Source organism: Aethalodelphis obliquidens, unplaced genomic scaffold (assembly GCF_003676395.1).
Source record: "Aethalodelphis obliquidens isolate GAN/ISIS:26980383/991018 unplaced genomic scaffold, ASM367639v1 scaffold4, whole genome shotgun sequence".
NCBI lineage: Eukaryota > Metazoa > Chordata > Mammalia > Artiodactyla > Delphinidae > Aethalodelphis > Aethalodelphis obliquidens.
Window position 1 is genome coordinate 66,119,251 of NW_020837948.1, and position 20,073 is coordinate 66,139,323.

The following is a 20,073-nucleotide window of genomic DNA, read 5'->3' on the forward strand; positions in this document are numbered from 1 at the left end:
GTGAGGAGAAGCAGCATTTTTCTCCCTAGGGGACACTTGTCAATGTCTAGAAATATTTGGTTTTCACACATGGGAGATGTTACTGGCATCTAGTAGGTAGAGGCCAGGGATACTGGTAAACATCCTACAAAGCACAGGAAGCCCCTACAACAAAGAATTACTGGCTCAAAATGTCAACAGTCCTGGAGATTGAGAAACCCTCATAGAGATAAATACCTTATTTCCTAATTCTTCCTCTTCTCCCCATAGAAAATTAACTTATACAAACAACATACAAACCCAAAATATATCAAAATTACTCAATGATTATAGGTCTAGCACCATCAATGCACCGTCCTCAAGAAATTTTCAATAAATAAATTACACAATACATGAGTCCAAGTAGACTCTCAATAAGTTTGCTAAATGAAGAAAATTACTTATATTTATATATAAATATATTAATGGGAAGCTATAAACATACAAGAGAGATCATATATGATCTCCTAATTGATTGAGCTAGATTCGGTTATTGAGCATAGTCATAATTTAATCACATGCTGAGGAATGCAAAGCAAAGAGATGGAAAGAGCATAGTTCACTAAAGTCTTTACTGAGCTGCAGAACTTCTGGACACCAGATTTCTTACCAAAGCAGATGATAAATGTCTTCATTAATTAAATAATTTTGAGTTGAGTCTTCTATTACTGAAGACTCAACTGAACCAACCCAACTCATTCAATGACAGATACTTATCAAGTGCCTACTGTGGCACAGACACTGTAATGATACAATTACTGACATAATTCATAAAACACCAATTGCATGAGTACTTTGTGATACTTTATTAGTCAAAACATGACTATGGTTTATCATAATTCATGAAGTACTATAATACTGTGGCTTGCAGGCACCCTCATAATTATTTACATTTGCAAGCTATAACTGGAAGTAAAATCCACATTTTAAAAAATGTAATCTGTAATCTAACAACGGTATCCAGTTCATAGGATGGATTGGAAGAAGCAGAAAGGAATATTAATGGAGTTTTTTCAATCGCTTCTCCCAGTGAAGAGCTGTTAGGCTATGTTCACAAGAACTCCCCAGTACAGACAAGTTCTCCCTGGTTACAAACCAGAAACTGTAAAAATCAAGAAGTCTACAAGTATTTCTCCTGTATCCCTAAGTAACCATTTACTCTGATTAAAAATGTATATAGCAGTCAGGGATTCTGAGCCTTGCCTCTTAGCTGTGCAATCTTAAACTCAATTTTCTTTCTTTTTTTTTCTCTTTTTTTCTCTTTTTTTAAATTGAGATATAATTGACACATAACATTACACTAGTTTCAGATGTACAACATAGTGATTCAATATTTGTATATACTGTGAAATGTTCACGGACAATAAAACTAGTTAACATCCATCACCATACATAGTTACAAAATTATTTTGCTTGTGATGAGAACTTTTAAGATCTACTGTCTTAGCAACTTCCAAATATGCAATACAGTATTATTAACTACAGTCATCATACTGCACATGTAATTTGCTCATTATAAAACTAATAATATAAATTCACTCACAGTGCTGTTCTGAAGATTAAATAAGATAATGTGGAGGCAACCTATAAATTTTCAAGGTCAAAACAAATGTGAGGTCAGACTTTAATATTTTCACTTAAATTCTACAAATCCATACTCAAATTTGAATACTTACCTGAGTCTGTATCAAAAAATAAAAATAATCCTTTATGCCCATAATATGCAATCAACAGGTTTTTTATTATTTTTTTAATTTTATTTTTTTTTTTATACAGCAGGTTCTTATTAGTCATCAGTGTATACATGTCATTCCCAATCTCCCAATTCATCACACCACCACCACCACCCACCACTGCTTTCCCCCGCTTGGTGTCCATACGTTTGTTCTCTACATCTGTGTCTCAATTTCTGCCCTGCAAACGGGTTCATCTGTACCATTTTTCTAGGTTCCACATATATGCGTTAATATGCGATATTTGTTTTTCTCTGACTTACTTTGCTATGACAGTCTCTGTGACAGATTCATCCACATCTCTACACATGACCCAATTTCGTTCCTTTTTATGGTTGAGTAATATTCCATTGTATATATGTACCATATCTTCTTTACCCATTCATCTGTCGATGGGCATTTAGGTTGCTTCCATGACCTAGCTATTGTAAATAGTGCATGCAATCAACAGTTTTTGAGCACATGATCAGATTTACTTTTTCAAAGGATCACTTAAACTCCATAATGAAGAACTGATTGGAAGTAACAAGGTTGAGAGAGAGAGAGAGCAACTGTTGTCCTAAGAGTCAAGACCTGACTATGGTTTATTTTGAGACGCACAGATTCAAGAATTCTCTAGGAAGCAGGATCTATAAGGCTAAGAGATCTATTAGATATGAGGGAAGGGGGATATGAAAGAGGTCTTTATTACTTGTGTTTTCAAATTTTAAAATTACCCATCTTATTTCTTTTTCCTATTTCCTATTAAGTATTTCAGTGATGTTGGATTTTAGCTTTAAGCTTTCCTTTATTTTCCTAATTATATTCTTGTTGGATAAATGAAATTATACTACTACTACATATATTGAGTAGAAATTTTCTATAATTTCTCTACACCTTAAATTTTGTACTCTATTGTGCCTAGAATTGCAAATTTCCAAATAATTTCCATATCCATTATTTCCAGTTCCTTGTAATTTATTAATAATCACTGTTGAACTATGCATTTATAGTTACAGCTTACCATGTGCTTAAAAGATCTACCTGCTTGCAATAATGTTTGACGTCCTTCTTAAATGTTTATGTATCATTCCCATAAGTATTTTGAAGGGGTTTTATTATCTTATTATGTGTGTTCATAATATCCTCCTGAATTTTCTCCAGTATTGAAAAAAAGAAATTTACATGTACCTCAAATAGGAAATGAAGTTTCTATTCAGATGCCATGAGTCTATTTGTCATTATGTTTTTTATTTCTGGCTGTACAATGTATGGGTATCATGACATATTTTGACTAATTATATTTCTGCCCAAGTATTAATACACACAGGAATATATATTTGCATTTTCAAATCATATATATCTGGTTCCTCTTCTAGAATTCTGTTTTGTGTTTAATTTTGTAAATATTATCATTAATAACTTTTTATTTAAATCTCCTTTGTGAGCTCTCTATTTTAGCCTCTTGGGTTTTTTTAAACAAACATTTTAGTTTTGTAAGATTATTTCTTTAAATCTCTTACTATATACTTACGTTTGTAACTTCTAAAAAATTATTAAAACTCTTGTTAAAGGAGGAAGGGGATAAAAGATAACTGATGAAGCACGGACATTCAGGAGACAGGGCTGAGGTAAAATTTCACAGGAGTTAATAGTCACATAAAGTATAAAAATTTGGATTTTCTTATCTACTTCTCTTTCTGCTCCCCTCTTTGTTTTTCAGACCTAAAATTCTTCTCCTTCCTCATTCTTCAGAAGAACTAACAAAATTTTCAAAGATAACAAGCTTCCCTTTCCTTCTCTTCTTTTTTAACCTATTTTTTAAACTTACAATTTTTTAAACTTTTCACTCATTTTTATATGTTTACCTATCTATATTACAAAGACCTGAAATCCAAGGTTAAGTCTGTGTAACTGTAAATGTTTTGTTTTCATAAAAACTAAAAACTCCCCCCAAACACAGAAAGACAAATACTGTATATTCCTACTTATATGTGGAATCTAAAGAAGTTCAACTCATAGAAACAGAGAGTAGAATGGTGGTTGCCACAGGCTGGAGGTGATGGGGGAAATGGGAAGATGTTGGTCAAAAAGATACAAATTTTCAGTTATAAGATGAATAAGTTCTGTGGATCCAATGCACAGCATGGTGATCTTAGTTAATAATACTGTATTGTATACTAGAAATTTGTACATCTCATGTTCTCACCACATACACTCACACAAAAGAGTAACTATGTGAGGTGGCAGATATGTTACTTAACTTGATTGTGGTAATCATTTCACAATGTATACATATATTAAGTCATCACATTGTACACCTTTAAAAAAATCATGTTGTATAATCTAAATATATACAATTTCTGTCAATCATACCTCAGTAAAGCTGGAAAAAAAATACTAAGAATTTCCCTTTAACTGTGAACACCATTTTAGTTGAGAGCCATATCTGAGGCTGTGCTTCCACTTGCTCATTTTTATTTATTTGCTTTTTAATTTTGGAAATCATGTCCTTTTTTAAAAATATTGATATGACCATTACAAGATCTAGAAATATCATCACTTGTTTAAATCATACAATCAGAGAATTAAAATGAGGTTCTCTGAATTAAAATTTTAAAACCTTGACTTTATTCATTTAGGAGCTTTATTTAAATTAGTTTTCTCAGGCTTCTTGTTAGCCTTTGCAATAATAATTCTATTTCTCACCTATTCAATTAAAAGAATTGTTCTAATTATTTTTTCTTATTATTTTTCTGTTCTTTTTTCTTTCTTATTGTATTCTCATAAATAGGGAAATAATTTTTTAATGTTGTAATTGTTTCATCATCACCTAACTTAAGAACCTTATTTCTTCTTTCATTGTTATATTATATCCAGATGTTTTCTGTTTCTTCCATTCACCTGGTCATGGATTATAATTTACCATTTATTCTTTGTAATGTTTTTGTACTTTTACTCTTCTGTAAAATTTGAGCTTTTGGTTCTTCAAAACTTCTTTCCAGAAACAAGTCTTACTTTTCAGTGTCTACTGTGTTTCTCGGCTCTGTTGACAGTTATTTGAGGCTTCTCTGACTGAACTACCTGTCTGATTCAATTTCCTTCCTGCCTGCCATAGCAATTATTAATAATGGTCTTTACAGATGTCTTCTTTTCTCTTTTTCTTTTTTGTCAGCTCAATTTATTTTTTGTTTTGGAGAGGCGGTTGTTTTTGTTTTGGTCTGGGTGGTTTTATTCCTTAAATCTTCCCCTGGTAATTTTGCTTATTTAGTTATCTATTTGGAGAACTCTCACTGTACCATACTACTGGTTATTTTGTATTCTCTTTCACATCTTGCTTTTGACTCAAAGTGCTGTTTTCTGATACCTTGAACTTCATTACTCAAATCTAAAAGTTACTAGTGACATTGATAATACCATCACTGAAAGCTGGCTGGAAGGCTTTGTGGAGAAAGTAGAATTTTGAATAGACATTAAAAAGTGGTGGAATTCCCTGGCGGTCCAGTGGTTAGGACTCAAGTGCTTTCACTGCTGGGGCCCAGGGTTCAGTCCCTGGTGGGGGAACTAAGATCCTACAAGCCAGACCGTGTAGCCAAAAAGAAAAAAAAAAGTGACTTGAGTAGAAAAAGAAGAGAAGAGAAAGTATTCCAAAAAGGCGAGGGAGGATATGAGAAGATTCAGGATATGAAGGAGGTATGAGTGGAAATGGGAAAGAACTGCTCAGGAAATAAAGATAATAGTCAACTGAAACCATGTGGTTATATGCAATGAAAAATAAAGTTGGAAAGCTAGGAAGCTAAGCTGCCTGAGGATTCAAATACCAGATGAATAAATGTGAGGGTAAAGAGGTCAAAGATGAGAAAATGCAAGACCAGGTAAAAGGCAATTACAATCACGTTGGTGACAGTCAAGGCAGTCTGAGGAAGAAACTGGTAAATTTGGTTTTCATCAGTTTAGTTGTAGCTGACAGTAGAAGATTTGAGTAGAAAAGTCCACTAGGCAATTAGATATGTAAATTAGAGCTCAAAAGAGGAGAAATGGCTGGAATTCTATATTTGACAGTCACTTGGTTGGAAGTAACAATTGAAGAGTAAAGACAATAGAGAACTAAAGGCAATCTTAGGGAATACCCATATTTAGAGGATGAAAGAAAGAAGTGAAAACAGACAAGGAGATCAAAAAAGATCAAAGTATTATTTGCTGAGATAAATATCTCTGTTAAAGACGTAAAGATTAAAAAAAAAAAGATATAGAGATTTACTGGGGGGAAGGATTTTTATCTCCTCTCTCCATTTCCTGACACACAGCTCAAGATGGTATCATTTATATCAACTCCCAGCATCCATTACCACTATTTAACACCAGTCTTCAATGTTATGGAAAAATACACTGCAGTTTATTTTATTTTATTTTTATTTATTTTTGGCCACACCGTGCGGCATGTGAGATCTTAGTTCCCTGACCATGGATTGAACCCATGCCCCCTGCAGTGGAGACACAGAGTCTTAACCACTGGACCACCAGGGAAGTCCCTGCAGTTTATTTTTAAATTAACAAAATTTCTCCTACAGAATAAAATTCAAGAATTATGATTACCTTCCAAACAAAGCTGAATGAAATTTCTGCAAGCTTTAGGAGCTTCTTTTGACCACAACTCTATGTCAATATCTCCAGCTGTAGTTTTCAATAAAACCTGTAGAAAGCATACAAAATCACTATGTTAATTATCATTTTGTTTAATGATGAGTTGATTGGTTGCTCAACTTAAAGTATTCACTACTGAATTTTCAATTTTAAAATAAAAATTAGAAACTTTGCTTGGTTTTTGTTATACTCAAAAAAGTTCAAATATTCAGTACAAGTCACTGTACATTTATACCTTTCAAATACCATTTTCAGAAATAATTTTGGCTTTAAGAAAAAATAGTATATGTTTTTGAATCACAGAAAAAACCTCATTCATCTAAAAATCAGTAATATAAACTTGTTTTAATTTAAAAGGTGTTCTACAGCATTTCTTCCAATAAAATTGGTGTAGCAAATTAAGAAATTAAAGAACAATCCCATGAAATTACAGCACTGTAGGACAATTTTACAATTACCTTTCAACATATAAACACTCTACTTTTTCATTCAAAATCACGCCATTCCTAACTTACAAAGGAACATTCTTAATCTAATTCTGGGTTGTATAATACTAAAATGGTGTGCCTTAAAATTACCATCTACGGTAAATGGAATCCTTTGATAGCCTTCTTTCCATAGCTCATGAAGGCAGTTACTCCTTGGTGCAACCAGCCATCTTGCAACAACCAAAATCCCTACTGAGCCCACAGGAGGAGACAGCTTATAACAGTCTTATTAATAACCACAAATAACCAAAAAGAACGGAAAGCTCTAAATTTGAACACTGTGGCACAGCTAGACTCCAACTTCTCTAGTATCACTCCCCGCACACACCCACCCCACAGTGTGCCAAAGTAGATCAGTGTCAATCTGTGATCAATGGTCAATGATATATGACCATCACCATCACTTTTGCTATAATTGCCTTTCAGTTTCTGTTTCAGAAGCTCAAATTAATTGCCATAATTTATGTAACATTGATGAATTTATTGTATCTTTTTGGGGTTTTACTGGCTACATAGTTCTCTTACAATTATGCTCCATGGGGGTGGAAGAGGTGAAAATATCTATACTGTGGTAGCTTTTAAAATGGTTCTTAACCCTTAACGAAATATAAAAGAACTAAAAATGCAAATGTGCATGATTTTCTCAATCCATTACACTTCCTCTACAAAAAGAAGGGGACATTTGTTGAGTGCCTTCCAGGTGTTAGCTTCTGTGCCGCTTTACATATCCTACCTCATTTAATCCTCACCTACAAGATAGGTATCATTACTCCTATTATACTTATGAAGAAACAGAGACTCAGATAAAGTAAATTTATCCAGGGTCTCATGGTGAACAATTTAAGTCAAAGGCTGTCTGCTGCAAAGCCCATACCTTTTCTATCTCACTGTACTGCCTCCACAAAGTTCACCATAAATTCCACACTATACTGGAAAAACAGTCCATCAAGCTCTAGGGCCCTGCCACATGTCACAAAATAAATCCCCAAGTTACTCTGGTCACAACTGATTTGAGTAGAGAAAAGTGCCTAAGTCAAAAGCATTCATTATTGGTTGGACATGAGAAAGGCCTTCTAACTTGGCTTGGCATGAAACAACGCCCAAAAGAGATTCTCCATATTGAATGGTGACACACCAATCCAAGTGGATTCTCATTCTCCTGGAAAATATACATGTGGGATGCAAAATGAGAGGCTGAGTAACTCCTTCTACCTCAGATTGTATTATCTAAAATAACACTGTGTAACACGATTTGATTTTCCACAAGGCCCGATATACATCCCAATCTTAGAAGTACAGTATACATAACAAATGTCCTTCCTACCTCATTATCCCCTTGTATACTTGAAATAAAGTTCTATTGTTAAAGAGAACCTAGACAAGTTTCCATATTTCCTATCCCCAGGCAACCACTAACCTACTCTCTGTCTCTATGGATTTGCCTATTGAACATTTCATATTCAAGCATACCTCTGAGATATTGCAGGTTTGGTTCCAGACCATTACAGTGAAATGAATATTGCAATAAAGTGAGTCACATAAAGTTTTTGGTTTCTCAGTGCATATAGAAGTTATGTTTACTCTATATTGTAGTCTATTAAGTATGCAACAGCATTATGTCTAAAAAAACAATGCGCAAACCTTAATTTTAAAATACTTTATTACTAAAAACTGCCAATCCTCATGTGAGCCTTTAGCAAGTCATAATCTTTTCCCTGGTGGAGGTTTTAAAATATTGCAAGAATTACCAAAATGTGACACAGAGACACAAAGTGAGCAAATGCTATTGGAAAAATGATGCCAAGAGACTTGCTCTTGTATGTATAAGTGAATCACTTTGCTGTATACCTGAAACTAACACAACGTTGTAAATCAACAATACTTCAATTAAAAAAAACAACTGAACAACCAATGGATCACTGAAGAAATCAAAGGAGAAATTAAAAAATACCTAGGGACAGAAATACCACACACCAAACCTTACGGGATGCAACAAAAGTGGAAGCAACCTAAATATCCATCGACAGAGGAATGGATAAAGAAGATGTGGTACATATATACAATGGAATATTACTCAGCCATAAAAAGGAACAAAATAGTGCCATTTGTAGAGACATGGGTGGACCTAGAGAGTGTCATACAGAGTGAAGAAAGTCAGAAAGAGAAAAACAAGTATCGTATAATATTGCTTACATGTGGAATCTAGAAAAATGGTAGAGATGAGTGTATTTGCAAAGCAGAAATAGAGTCACAGATATAAAGAACAAACTTATGGTCACCAAGGTGGGGAGGAGTGGGTGGGATGAATCGGGAGACTGGGATTGACATATATACGCTACTATGTATAAAACAGATAACTAATGAGAACCTACTGTATAGCACAGGGAACTCTACTCAATGCTCTGTGGTAACCTAAATGGGAAGGAAATCTAAAAAAGAGTAGATATATGTATATATATAACTGATTCAGTTTGCTGCACAGCAGAAACTAACACAACATTGTAAAGCAACTACACTCCAATAAAAATTAATTTAAAAAAAAAGAAATACCACACACCAAAACTTATGGGATGCAACAAAAGTGTTCCTAAGAGGACTTCCCTGGTGGCGCAGTGGTTGAGAGTCCGCCTGCCGATGCAGGGGACACAGGTTCGTGCCCCAGTCCGGGAAGATCCCACATGCTGTGGAGCGACTGGGCCCGTGAGTCATGGCCGCTGAGCCTGCGCGTCTGGAGCCTGTGCTCGGCAACGGGAGAGGCCACAGCAGTGAGAGGCCCGCGTAAAGCAAAAAAAAAAAAAAAAAGTGTTTCTAAGAGAGAAGGTCATAGCAATACAGGCCAATCTCAAGAAACAAGAAAATCTAAAACAATCTAACTTTACACGTAAATGAACTAGAAAAAGAAGAACAAGTGAAGCCCAAAGTTAGTAGAAGGAAGGAAATAATAAAGATCAAAGTGTAATAAATGAAATAGAGACTAAAAAACAATAGAAAAGATCAATAAAACTAAGAGCTAGTTCTTTGAAAAGATAAACAAAACTCACAAACCTTTAGCCACACTCACGAAGAAAAAAAAAGAGAGGACTCCAATAAATAAAATCAGAAATGCAAGAGAAGTTACAACTGATACCACTCAAACACAAAGGAGCAAAGAGACACTCTGAACAATTATATGCCAACAAATTGGACCACCTAGAAAAAACAGATAAATTCCTAGAAACATACAATCTCCCAAGACTGAATCATGACAAAATAGAAAATGTGAAGAGACCAATTACTAGTAAGGAGATTGAATCAGTAATCAAAAGCTCCCAACAAACAAAAGTACAGGACTAGATGGCTTCGCTGATGAATTCTACCAAACATTCAAGAAAGATTTAATACCTACTTGTCTCAAACTCATTTTACAAAGCCAGCATTACCCTGATAACAAAACCAAAGACGCCACAAAAAAAGAAAATTACAGGCCAATATCCTTGACAAACAAATATGCAAAAATTCTCAATAAAATATTAGCAAATCAAATGCAACAATACATTAAAAGGATCACACAGGATGATCAAGTGGGATTTATCCCAGGGATGCAACAGTGGCTCAACATCCACAAATCAACCAATGTATTACACCACATTAACAAAATGAAAGATAAAAATCATATGATCATCTCAATAGATGCAGAAAAAGCTTTGGAAAAAATTCAACATCATTTATGATAAAAAGTCTCAACAAAGTGGGTATAGAAGGAATGTACTTCAATGTGATTAATGTGATATATGACAAACCCACAGTTAGTATCATACTCAATGGTGAAAAGCTAAAAGCTTTTCCTCTAAGATCAGGGACAAGACAAGGGTGCCCACTCTACCCACCTTTATTCAACATAGTACCAGTAGTCCTACCCACAGCAATTAGGCAGGACAAAGAAATAAAAGGCATCAAAATTGGAAAGGAAGAAGTAAACTGTCACTATTTGCAGTTGACATGATACTATATAGAAAACCCTAAAGACTCCAGCAAAAAAATGTTAGAACTAATAAATGAATTCAGTTAAACTGCAGGACACAAAATTAATGTACAAAAATCTACTGCATTTCTATACAGTAATAATAAACTATCAGAATGAGAAATCAAGAAAAGAATCCCATTTACAACTGCACCAAAAAAAAAAACCCCTCAAAAACAAAAAACCTAGGAATAAATTTAACCAGGAGGCAAACCATCTTTAAAATATAAGACATAGATGAAAATATAAGACAGAGATGAAAAAACTGAAAAAGACACAAAATAAGTAGAAAGATATTTTGTGCTCATGGATTGAAAGATTATTGTTAAAATGTCCATACTACCCAAAACAATCGATAGATTCAGTGCAATCCCTATCAAAATTCCAATGGCATTTTTCACAGAACCAGAACAAATAATCCTAAACTTTGTATGGAACCACAAAAGACCCCAAATGGTCAAAGCAATCTTGAGAAAGAATAACAAAGCCAGAGGTACCATGCTCCCTGATTTCAAACTATATTACAACGCTATAGTAATCAAAACAGTATGGTTTTGGTATAAAAAGACACATAGATCAATGGAACAGAATAGAAAGCTCAGAAATAAACACACACATACACAGTTAATTAATTTACAACTAAGGAGGTAAGAATACACAATGGGGATACGACAGTCTCTTCAATAAACTAAGCTGGGAAAGCTGGACAGATGCAAGTAAAAGAGTGAAACTGGACCACTATCTTACACCATATATAAAAATAACCTCAAAATGGATTCAAGACTTGAATATAAAACCTGAAACCATAAATATTCTAGAAGAAAAGATAGGCAGTAAGCTCCTTGACACTGGTCTTAGCAATTTTTTTTTTTTTGTATCTGATCCAAAGGCAAGGGAAACAAAAGGAAAAATAAACAAATGGGACTACATCAAACTAAAAAGCTTCTGCACAGCAAAGGAAACCATCAATGAAATGAAAATACAACCTACTGGATGGGAGAAGATATTTGCAAATTATATATCTGATAAAGGGTTAATATCCAAAATATAAAAATAACTTATACAACTAAGTAACATAAAAACAACCTGATTAAAAAACGAGTATAAGGATCTGAACAGACATTTTCCCAAAGACATACAGATGGGCAATAGGCACATGAAAAGATGCTCAACACCACTAATCATCAGATAAATGCAAATCAAAACCACAATGAGGTATCATCTCACACCCAATAGAATGGCTATTATTAAAAAGATAAGAAATAGTAAGTGTTGGCAAAGATGTGGAAAAAAGGGAACCCCTGTGTACTGTTGGTGGGAATATAAACTGGTGCAGCTACTATGGAAAACAGTGTGGAGGTTCCTCAGAAAATTAAAACTGAACTACTGTACTAACCAGCAATTCCACTTCTGGGTATTTATCCGAAGAAAATGAAAACACTAACTAGAAAAGATATATGTGCCCCTCTGTTCACTGCAGCATTATTCACAATAGCCAACATATGGAAACAACTTAAGTGTCCATTGATGGATGAATATAAAGAAGATACACACTAGAATACCACTCAGCCATAAAAATGAAAGGAATACTGCCATATGCCACAACATGGATGGAGCTTGACAGTATTATGCTAAATAAGTCAGACAGAGAAAGACAAATACCACATGATTTCACTTACACATGGACTCTAAAACACAAAACAAACAAAACAAAACCAAACCTAGACTCTTAGATACAGAGAATAGACCAGTGGTTGCCAGAGGAGAGGAGTGGAGGTAGGTGGGAGGTGAGTGGGTAGAATGGGTGAAGGGGATCAAGTGGTACAAACTTCCAGTTAAAAAATAAATAAGACACGGGCATGAAATGTACAGCATGGAGAATACAGTCAATAACGTAGTATTAACTTTATATGCTGACAAGTGGTAACTAGACTTATTGTGGTGACCACTTTGCAATGTATTCAAACGTCAGATCATTATATTGTAACACAAAACTAATATAATAGTGTATGTCACATATACTTCAATTAAAAACAACAGGGATAATAATATCCTCATAGGTTCGTTGTAAGGACAAAATGAGTTATTATACACAGACTGCTTAGAACAGTACCTGACAAATAGTAAATGCTCAAAATATGATAGCTATTATTATTGTAAATATTATTCTTATAAAATTTTTTGACCACAGGAAACTTATTCCCAGTAAAAAAGAACGCATATGTGGTTGGGCCACCTTGTTTACCAGGTTTTCTTAATCTTTTACGAAGATTAACTACTGAATTAAAAAAAAAGGCACATGGCTCCTCCTTTGGCCATGCATTCCCATTAGCCATAACTACTATGTCAAGCATCAGTGGCTCTTTTTCTTAAAGCTTACAAGTAAGACAATACTTTGATAATAAAATGTCTCTTAAGAATAAATATTGGGTTAATATAAAATTTAGATTAAATCATCATAATATGTGGAAATTTCATTTTCAGTAGATAAGAAAATTTCTGTCAAGGGTTACATTTCTGTGCCTCATCCTCAAAGGCCAGAGTTATAACATAACACAGCATATTTACAGACTACTGCCAGGGGTTAACCACCGGTATAATGTGTCAATTACTTCCCAAGTTAACACTATACTCTTTGAAGAGAGAAATTTTGTCCCACATATTTGGAATATCTCTGAATCCTTTCAGTACCTAATGTAGCATTAGACAGTACAGCCACTAAACAAACATTTCATTAAGGAAACTTTTTATTCCATCTGCTTTAAATTCCTTCCAGGCCAAAATTCTTGCCATGCTCTCTATGGTACAAAATTTTGAAGCCTCAATGTCTTCAATCAGTCTTATTATGCTGGAAAAAGTCCCAAACTGGTTTTGAAGGAAAACTTGGGCTATGCCTCATATTCTCCCTCAGCCCAATTCTGTTCAGAAGGACAATATTCACCACAGTTTGCATACACTTATTTGCATGATTATTTCACCACGGTATATTTCACTCAACTTACTCTCTGATAATAGGGACAATGCTGGTTTTTCTTTCCATTGTGTCCCTAAAACCTAGCATAGAGCCTGGCCTATGCTAGGTGCTCAGTAAATATTTGTTGAATGAAAGATTTCTGTTCAGGCATATATCTTTGTTAAAGCTTCTCATCTTTATGACCATGTTGAATCTTCCTCCAGAGTAAACCAACTAAGTCTGCCCTTGACAGTAGAAGTATAACCTCAAACTCACTGATGCTTTGTACTTCTCAGAAGTTAAGAGAAATACAGTATTAATTCATCCACCGATTCATTCAGTACATATTTGAACTGCTGCTACCATGTGTCAAGCACCATTCTAGATGTCTGTCTCTGCCCTCATAATGCTCATTCCATGGGCGAGAGTAGTGGAGGACGATACAAAAATAAAAAATAAGTACTGAAAAAGAAAAAAAGTACTGGAGAAAAAAACTAAAGAGGTTAAGGAGGCCAGGGAATGTTGAATGCAGGATATGAATGAGGTTTGCTATATTATAGAGAGTTGATAGGAAAGCCCTCTCTGCTAAAATGCCATTTGAGCAGGCTAGAGTATACTACAGAAAGGAACAACAAGTGTGAACTGCCTGCCTAGCAGGATGGGCAATGTATTCCATCTCTACCAGTGTTTATCAACTGGGGGTGATATCACTCTCAAGAAACATTTGGAAGTAAGAAGAGATAGATATTCTGGGTTTTCACAATGATGTAGGGTAGGAGTGAGGAGGGGGAAAAGTGCAAACAGCAGAACTGAAAGAATTGCTCTGCCCAAAATACCCACTAAAATGTTTGCTGGGGGTATCATTTACAGCATTTTTGCTTTTGTTTTCAAACTGCTCTCACTGTATTACAAAATGTAAATAAACAAGATTGCAACATAATTGTATCTGATACAAATTCAGTTTATCCTAATTCACCTCTATGCTTTCATTCTCATTTTATTTTCTCCATTACGCTGGTTCATCATATTTTGTGTGTGATACAGACTAGGTCCCAGTTCAAGAATTCAAGTGATACTTATTCCATTATTGACTGCCTCATACTGCATATAAACACTTTGAATAGGAATTGACATACCTTGACCATCAAAATCAATCAGGAAATTACTCTCTCATTCTAATGTGGGAACATTTTCCATTCCCCACTTTCTCTGACAAAGACCAGCTCAAACGACACTTCATCCATGAAGCCTTTCCCTACTTTCCCAGTTGCTAACTTCTCAGTACTACCAAAGCAATATGCTCCTCTCTCCATTAGAACGCCTACCAAACATATAAGGTTTTTCTTTACCTGCCTGCCTCTCAAACTAAACCATTAGCTCTTCTAGGGCAACAACTAGGTTTTATCCATCCATCTTTATATCCCCAGCACCTGGTGCCTAGTAGGCATTCAATAAAGGATTGTAGAACAAATGGAGAAAGAGCGATCTCCAAATTAAGCAAAAAAAAAAAAAAAGTCAATTTATAAAATATACTTTGCTTTTTACCTACGACCCTAGAAAACGCCTGCAGAGTTAGGTTGAAGCCAAGTAGGGCCAGGAGGTTGGTAGATGGAGGAATCTCCACTTGAGGACTTTTTCAATTACGTGCTGAGAAGTGCCAGTATATGGCTTTCGATGCAATCCTGTTCAGAGGCAGGGGTAAGGACAAGACTTCTAATCTCTTCCAACCCTAGGACCCCAGAATTCCTTTAACCAGTGAGATATCGCTTTGGGGAGCCCAGGTACCCTAGATGACGCTCACCTTCCCGTTCGTGGGAGGCTCCTGGATGTAAATGTTGCTCATGCTGGTCAGCGCTCAGGACTCTGCTCCTAAGTGGGGATGAGAGCGAACGGTCGATAACTAAAGCTGTCCACCTATCGGTACACGCTTCCTTAAATCGGGAGGTCGTGGAAAGCTGCAACCTGTCAAAATCCCGCAAGGCAGCGACACCAAACGCTCTCTTTTCCTAAAGCTAGCGCCTCACGGATGCTGCCATGTTGCTCCCGGACCCGAGCACCGCTAATCCTGAGAAGGGGGAATTCCAGTAGCCTCCAGGGAATCGAGAAAAAGATTATTAAGCCCCTATAGATTACTTTAATTTGTATTACAATTTTTAAGACAACAATTCGTAAGTCTTGGTGTTGTTTACTTCACTCCACGCGTGTGCAAATCCATTAAACCCCTGGAAGCTGGCAGTAATGGTTCGGACCGAGTGAGTCTACAATACAATTCCCCCAGAAACTAGAGCAGCAGCTACTTGGTTCCGCTAGCGCCGGAGACTTTTAGGGCCTTCCCAGACTGTCACCTGGGTGCCGCGGCGCCGGTGGGAGGAAGAAGCCGTCCTAGCTGTGTGTAGTCCTCGCGGCCAGCGGGAAGCGAGCGCCCTCTCGAAAGCCCAGGGGTCCCGAGACCCCTCTTACCAGCGCCATGGCAGTTCCAGGTAAAGACCCAGGGTCTGGGCTAGGGAGGGAGCGGGTAGGGTAGGGTGGAGTGCGCTGGGGTAAGGAGTAGAGCTCAAAGGCGAAGGCGTTAAAATTAGCAGGTTCGCTTGGTTTACGGGAAAAAGTTTACAGTCCAAAAATAAACTCTGACGGAAAGAGAGAAGGAAAGAAACTATCGCCCCCACTCCAGTCAATCTCCCAGGGCACCGGATGCACCACAGGGAAAGTATATATAGGGTGGAGGAGGGGGAGGGGTGTTGCAGACAGACTAGTAACTGTAGGCCTAGGAGGAGGTTGGCCGAGGAAAACTGACCTTTAGTATGGCTTGAAAATAAAATTTAGGTGGCAACACCTGCGAACCCAAGTAGCCAGAGGCATTGTTTGTACTGGAAGGGCCGAAATGGGCGTCTGGGGTTCTACTTCTCTCTCTTCCTTGTTGAATGTAGTTCCTGTGTGGCCTTGGACCGGTCGCTTTGCCCTTCTGGGCCTCAGTTTCTGAATCTGCAAAAGAAGGAGATTTTTTGATTTATGCGTGTGGTTCCTTCCAATACTGGTTGCAGGAGATATTTTGAGAAATATACACCACTCCCCCCGGCCCCCAACTCACACAACTTGGAGATTCACAATGCCTATAGTATAAAAAAGATGCTGAGAATTGCTGTGGTTCAGAAGCAACTTTGTTTCCCAGTATTATTTGACCACGTTTGTTCTGTGGCAGCCTTTACTGAACTGTATTTTACAGATAGCTGTTATGGGAAGGTAGTGCTGTTCTACCAACTGCAGTTTTAGGAGGAGCACCGCGGGGGGGGGGGGGTGCGCGGTGGGCATTGTAGGAGAGGAAAGATACACTCATTCATACACATAAGTTTTTATTAAAGGCATACTGCATGCTAGGCTCTGTGCTAGGCACTGGGAATACAGTTGCCTTTCACACTGAACTTACAATTTAGCAGTGAAAAGAAAGTACCAGAAAGTCTGACAAGTGTAAGTCAGGGAAAATACAAACACTTGAGGAGCACATAGTAAGGGCACCTAACAGGAGACTGGAGGGGCCAGAAGGACTTTCCAGAGGATGTGGCATTTAGGATGAGACCTGAAGAATTGTGGGAGGGGGAGTTGTAGCCAGAGGGACTGGATATGTAAAGGAAGAAGAAATGTGTGAGAAGATGAAATGAAAGATGTGCACTATGGATGGAACTAAGAATACAAATGGAAGAGAAGTGAGAAATTAACTAGAGCGATAACAGTAGCTAATATTTACTAAGCATTTACTATGTGTCAGATGTGTCTGACACTGTGTCAAGCATTGTATTTTATCTCATTTAACATTTGCACCCACACTCTGAGTTCAGTGTTACTATTTCCATTCTACAGATGAGGATACTGAGGGACAGAGAAATCAGGTAACTTGACTGAGATAGCTAGGAAGTGATGGGTCACTCTGGCTCCTCTAGACCCCATGTACTTATCCATTTTGCTGTGTTTTAGTATAACTTACAAGGCAATTTCCAGTTCTTGCAGGATGTTTTAAGCCATGACAAGGAGTTTGGATGTTTTCCTAAGGACCATAGTACGATATTTAAGGATTTTAAAACATATTCACATTATGGAGAGAGCATTCTGTCTGCCCAGTAGATTGAAGGAGAGCTAGTTTGGAGACAGAGTCGCCAGTTAGGAGTAACTCTGGTAAGCTGTGATGATGCCTCAGGAATGGTCTCATTAGAAAAGGAGAGAAGCAGATAGATTAGAGATATATTTCTGGTGGTAGAATCACTGGGAATCAGCAATATATTCACTGTAGGTGAGTAAGATTGGAAATGAGGTATACCTGGGTTTCACTGTTAGTGGGGCTGGGTGGGGCTATTTACTAATATAGGCAACACCTGAGAAGGAACAGTATTTAGGGGGGATGATGATGACTTCAGTTGGGGCTTGTGTTGAGATGTACTCAAGGAATGGAAATATCTAATAGTAAGAGATAGGAATGGAAATATCTAATAGACACTAAGAGAGAAAATTTGTAGCTTAGGAAGGAAGCCAGAATCAAAGAACAATTTGGTATCATCCACACATGTAATAGGCCATGGGAATGGAAGCCTTTGCTCAGGTGGAGTGCATAGAGTGTGAAGGGAAGGTCTGTGGCTGGAGCCCGGAGAATATCAACATGTAAGGGGCCAGCAGAGGAAGTCCAGTCTGCACAGTAGATTGCCTAGGCATCCTGATAGGCCAAGTCAGCCCTGATGACTTTGGCCACACACTAATGCATCCAGAGTTGACTTGCTGTCACTGTTGGTTTCATTATTTGAGCAAGCATTTTGAGCATCTACAGGGTATAGGTATGTCACAACCTGTGTCCTCATAAAACTTAAGTCTAGTAATGAAAATGTAATGTGCTGCTTAAGAAAGAAGACAAAAGTGATTTTTTTAAGTCCTTATTGAAATTCCCTTAAACTTAGACTAGTGTTATAGATATGTTAACCTTCTTTCAATTCAAAATAATGCTTCAAAGTGTAATAATCTTAAATTGTGCCATTAAGCTAGATGGTAAGACATAGATAAACTATTTAAACCCAGAAAAAATTGAAATAATAGGGATGACGGCACTGTAAAAGTATAATGCAAGTGCCATTAGAAAATACGGAAAATGTTAAGGTAATTTCTTGGATGATTGATCCAGGCAGTGTATTACAGGAAAATAAGGCTCCATCAGAAATCTTTGGAGATAATCATCAAGAAGGACAAGAATGCTCTTTTATTTTTAGGTATAATGCTCATATGGATCCAGCATGGCATTTTTTGGGTGGCTCTGCTAGTGATTATTACAAGGTATGACTATAAAGTACTGAGGTTGCTTTCCACAAATGATAATCAGCCTCATCTATTTTACAGTCACCTACTTTAGCTGTTTTTCCATAGCAGTGTGTGTAACTATTGTGTAGGTAACACAGTGAAATGTGTACTCTGTTACTTAGAGAAATCATAGGCTTATAGTTGTTATTAAAGAAATGACATTTAAAGACACTGAAACAGTGAAGTTTACTTTCTTTTAAAACTGCTTTTGCCATTCACAGTTGTTGAAATTAGTTCTGACATTCATGTTAATAATTAACCATTTCCAATGAAGAGTTACCTGGCACAAGTGGCAATGTATGTTATTGATGTAGTTGGCAGGAAAACTTTCTCTTTCTCTCTCTCTCTGTCCCTCTGTCTGTCTCTGTCTCTCTCCCTCTCTCTCCCTCCCTCTCTCTCCCTCCCTCCCTCCCTCTCCCTCTCTCTCTCTCTCTCTCTCCCCCTCCCTCCTTCAGTGAAATCTATATAGCCAAGATAGTGAATTTCCTACAGCCAAATTAACATTACATTTGGCTATCAAAGTGTGTCAAATTCTTAACAGGTTACTATTGCAACTTAGTAATAGAAGGATTCTAAATTATGCTACATCCAAATTCTTTTCACTCCTAAGTTATACTATACACAATTTCTTTTTTCTCTAGTCTATGTGGCACGTTTCTCCTGAAATACTTTTCCTAAGTCATGTACCTGATCCTGTCGTTCCTGGGAGACAGGAACTTAATTCTTGACCCGTATCTGTGAATTTTGTATTTCTTTTCAAGCACCTTAACCTTTCAGAGGCTCAGTTTCCTTGTTTCTATGGTGAAGGAGTTGATGACTAAGCTTTCTTTCGCTTCTAAACTGTTATAATGCCAAAGCTCCCCATCTCTGCAAGAATGAAGTACACACTTCCTAAGCACAGCCGAATCACTCTTGCTGCCCTTTCCT

At 36.7% G+C, this 20,073-nt stretch overlaps 2 protein-coding genes across 7 annotated transcripts in view; one reads left to right on the plus strand and one right to left on the minus strand.

Moving 5' to 3' along the window:
* The window catches only part of CWC27 (CWC27 spliceosome associated cyclophilin), a 237,885-nt gene extending 221,612 nt beyond the window's left edge, over positions 1 to 16,273 (minus strand). For 2 of the 5 annotated variants that reach the window (XR_003431668.1, XM_027101020.1), the window contains exons 1-2: positions 15,617 to 15,987; positions 6,327 to 6,423 (exon numbers count right to left, since the gene is read on the minus strand). Coding sequence is in view for 3 of the 5 variants with exons in the window: in XM_027101020.1 (XP_026956821.1) it covers positions 6,327 to 6,423; positions 15,617 to 15,658 (139 nt within the window). In the remaining 2 variants the exon portion in view is untranslated. Of the gene's footprint in view, positions 1 to 6,326; positions 6,424 to 15,616; positions 15,988 to 16,160 lie in introns of those variants that run through there. The other 3 variants (XM_027101019.1, XM_027101021.1, XM_027101022.1) reach the window with 3 other exon arrangements.
* SREK1IP1 (SREK1 interacting protein 1) overlaps positions 16,108 to 20,073 on the plus strand; it is a 61,553-nt gene continuing 57,587 nt past the window's right edge. Inside the window, exon 1 of one of the 2 annotated variants that reach the window (XM_027101023.1) lies at positions 16,108 to 16,295. In XM_027101023.1, coding sequence (XP_026956824.1) covers positions 16,283 to 16,295 — 13 coding nt within the window. In that variant the 5' untranslated portion in view covers positions 16,108 to 16,282. The remainder of the gene's footprint in view (positions 16,296 to 20,073) is intronic. The other variant, XM_027101024.1, reaches the window with a different exon arrangement.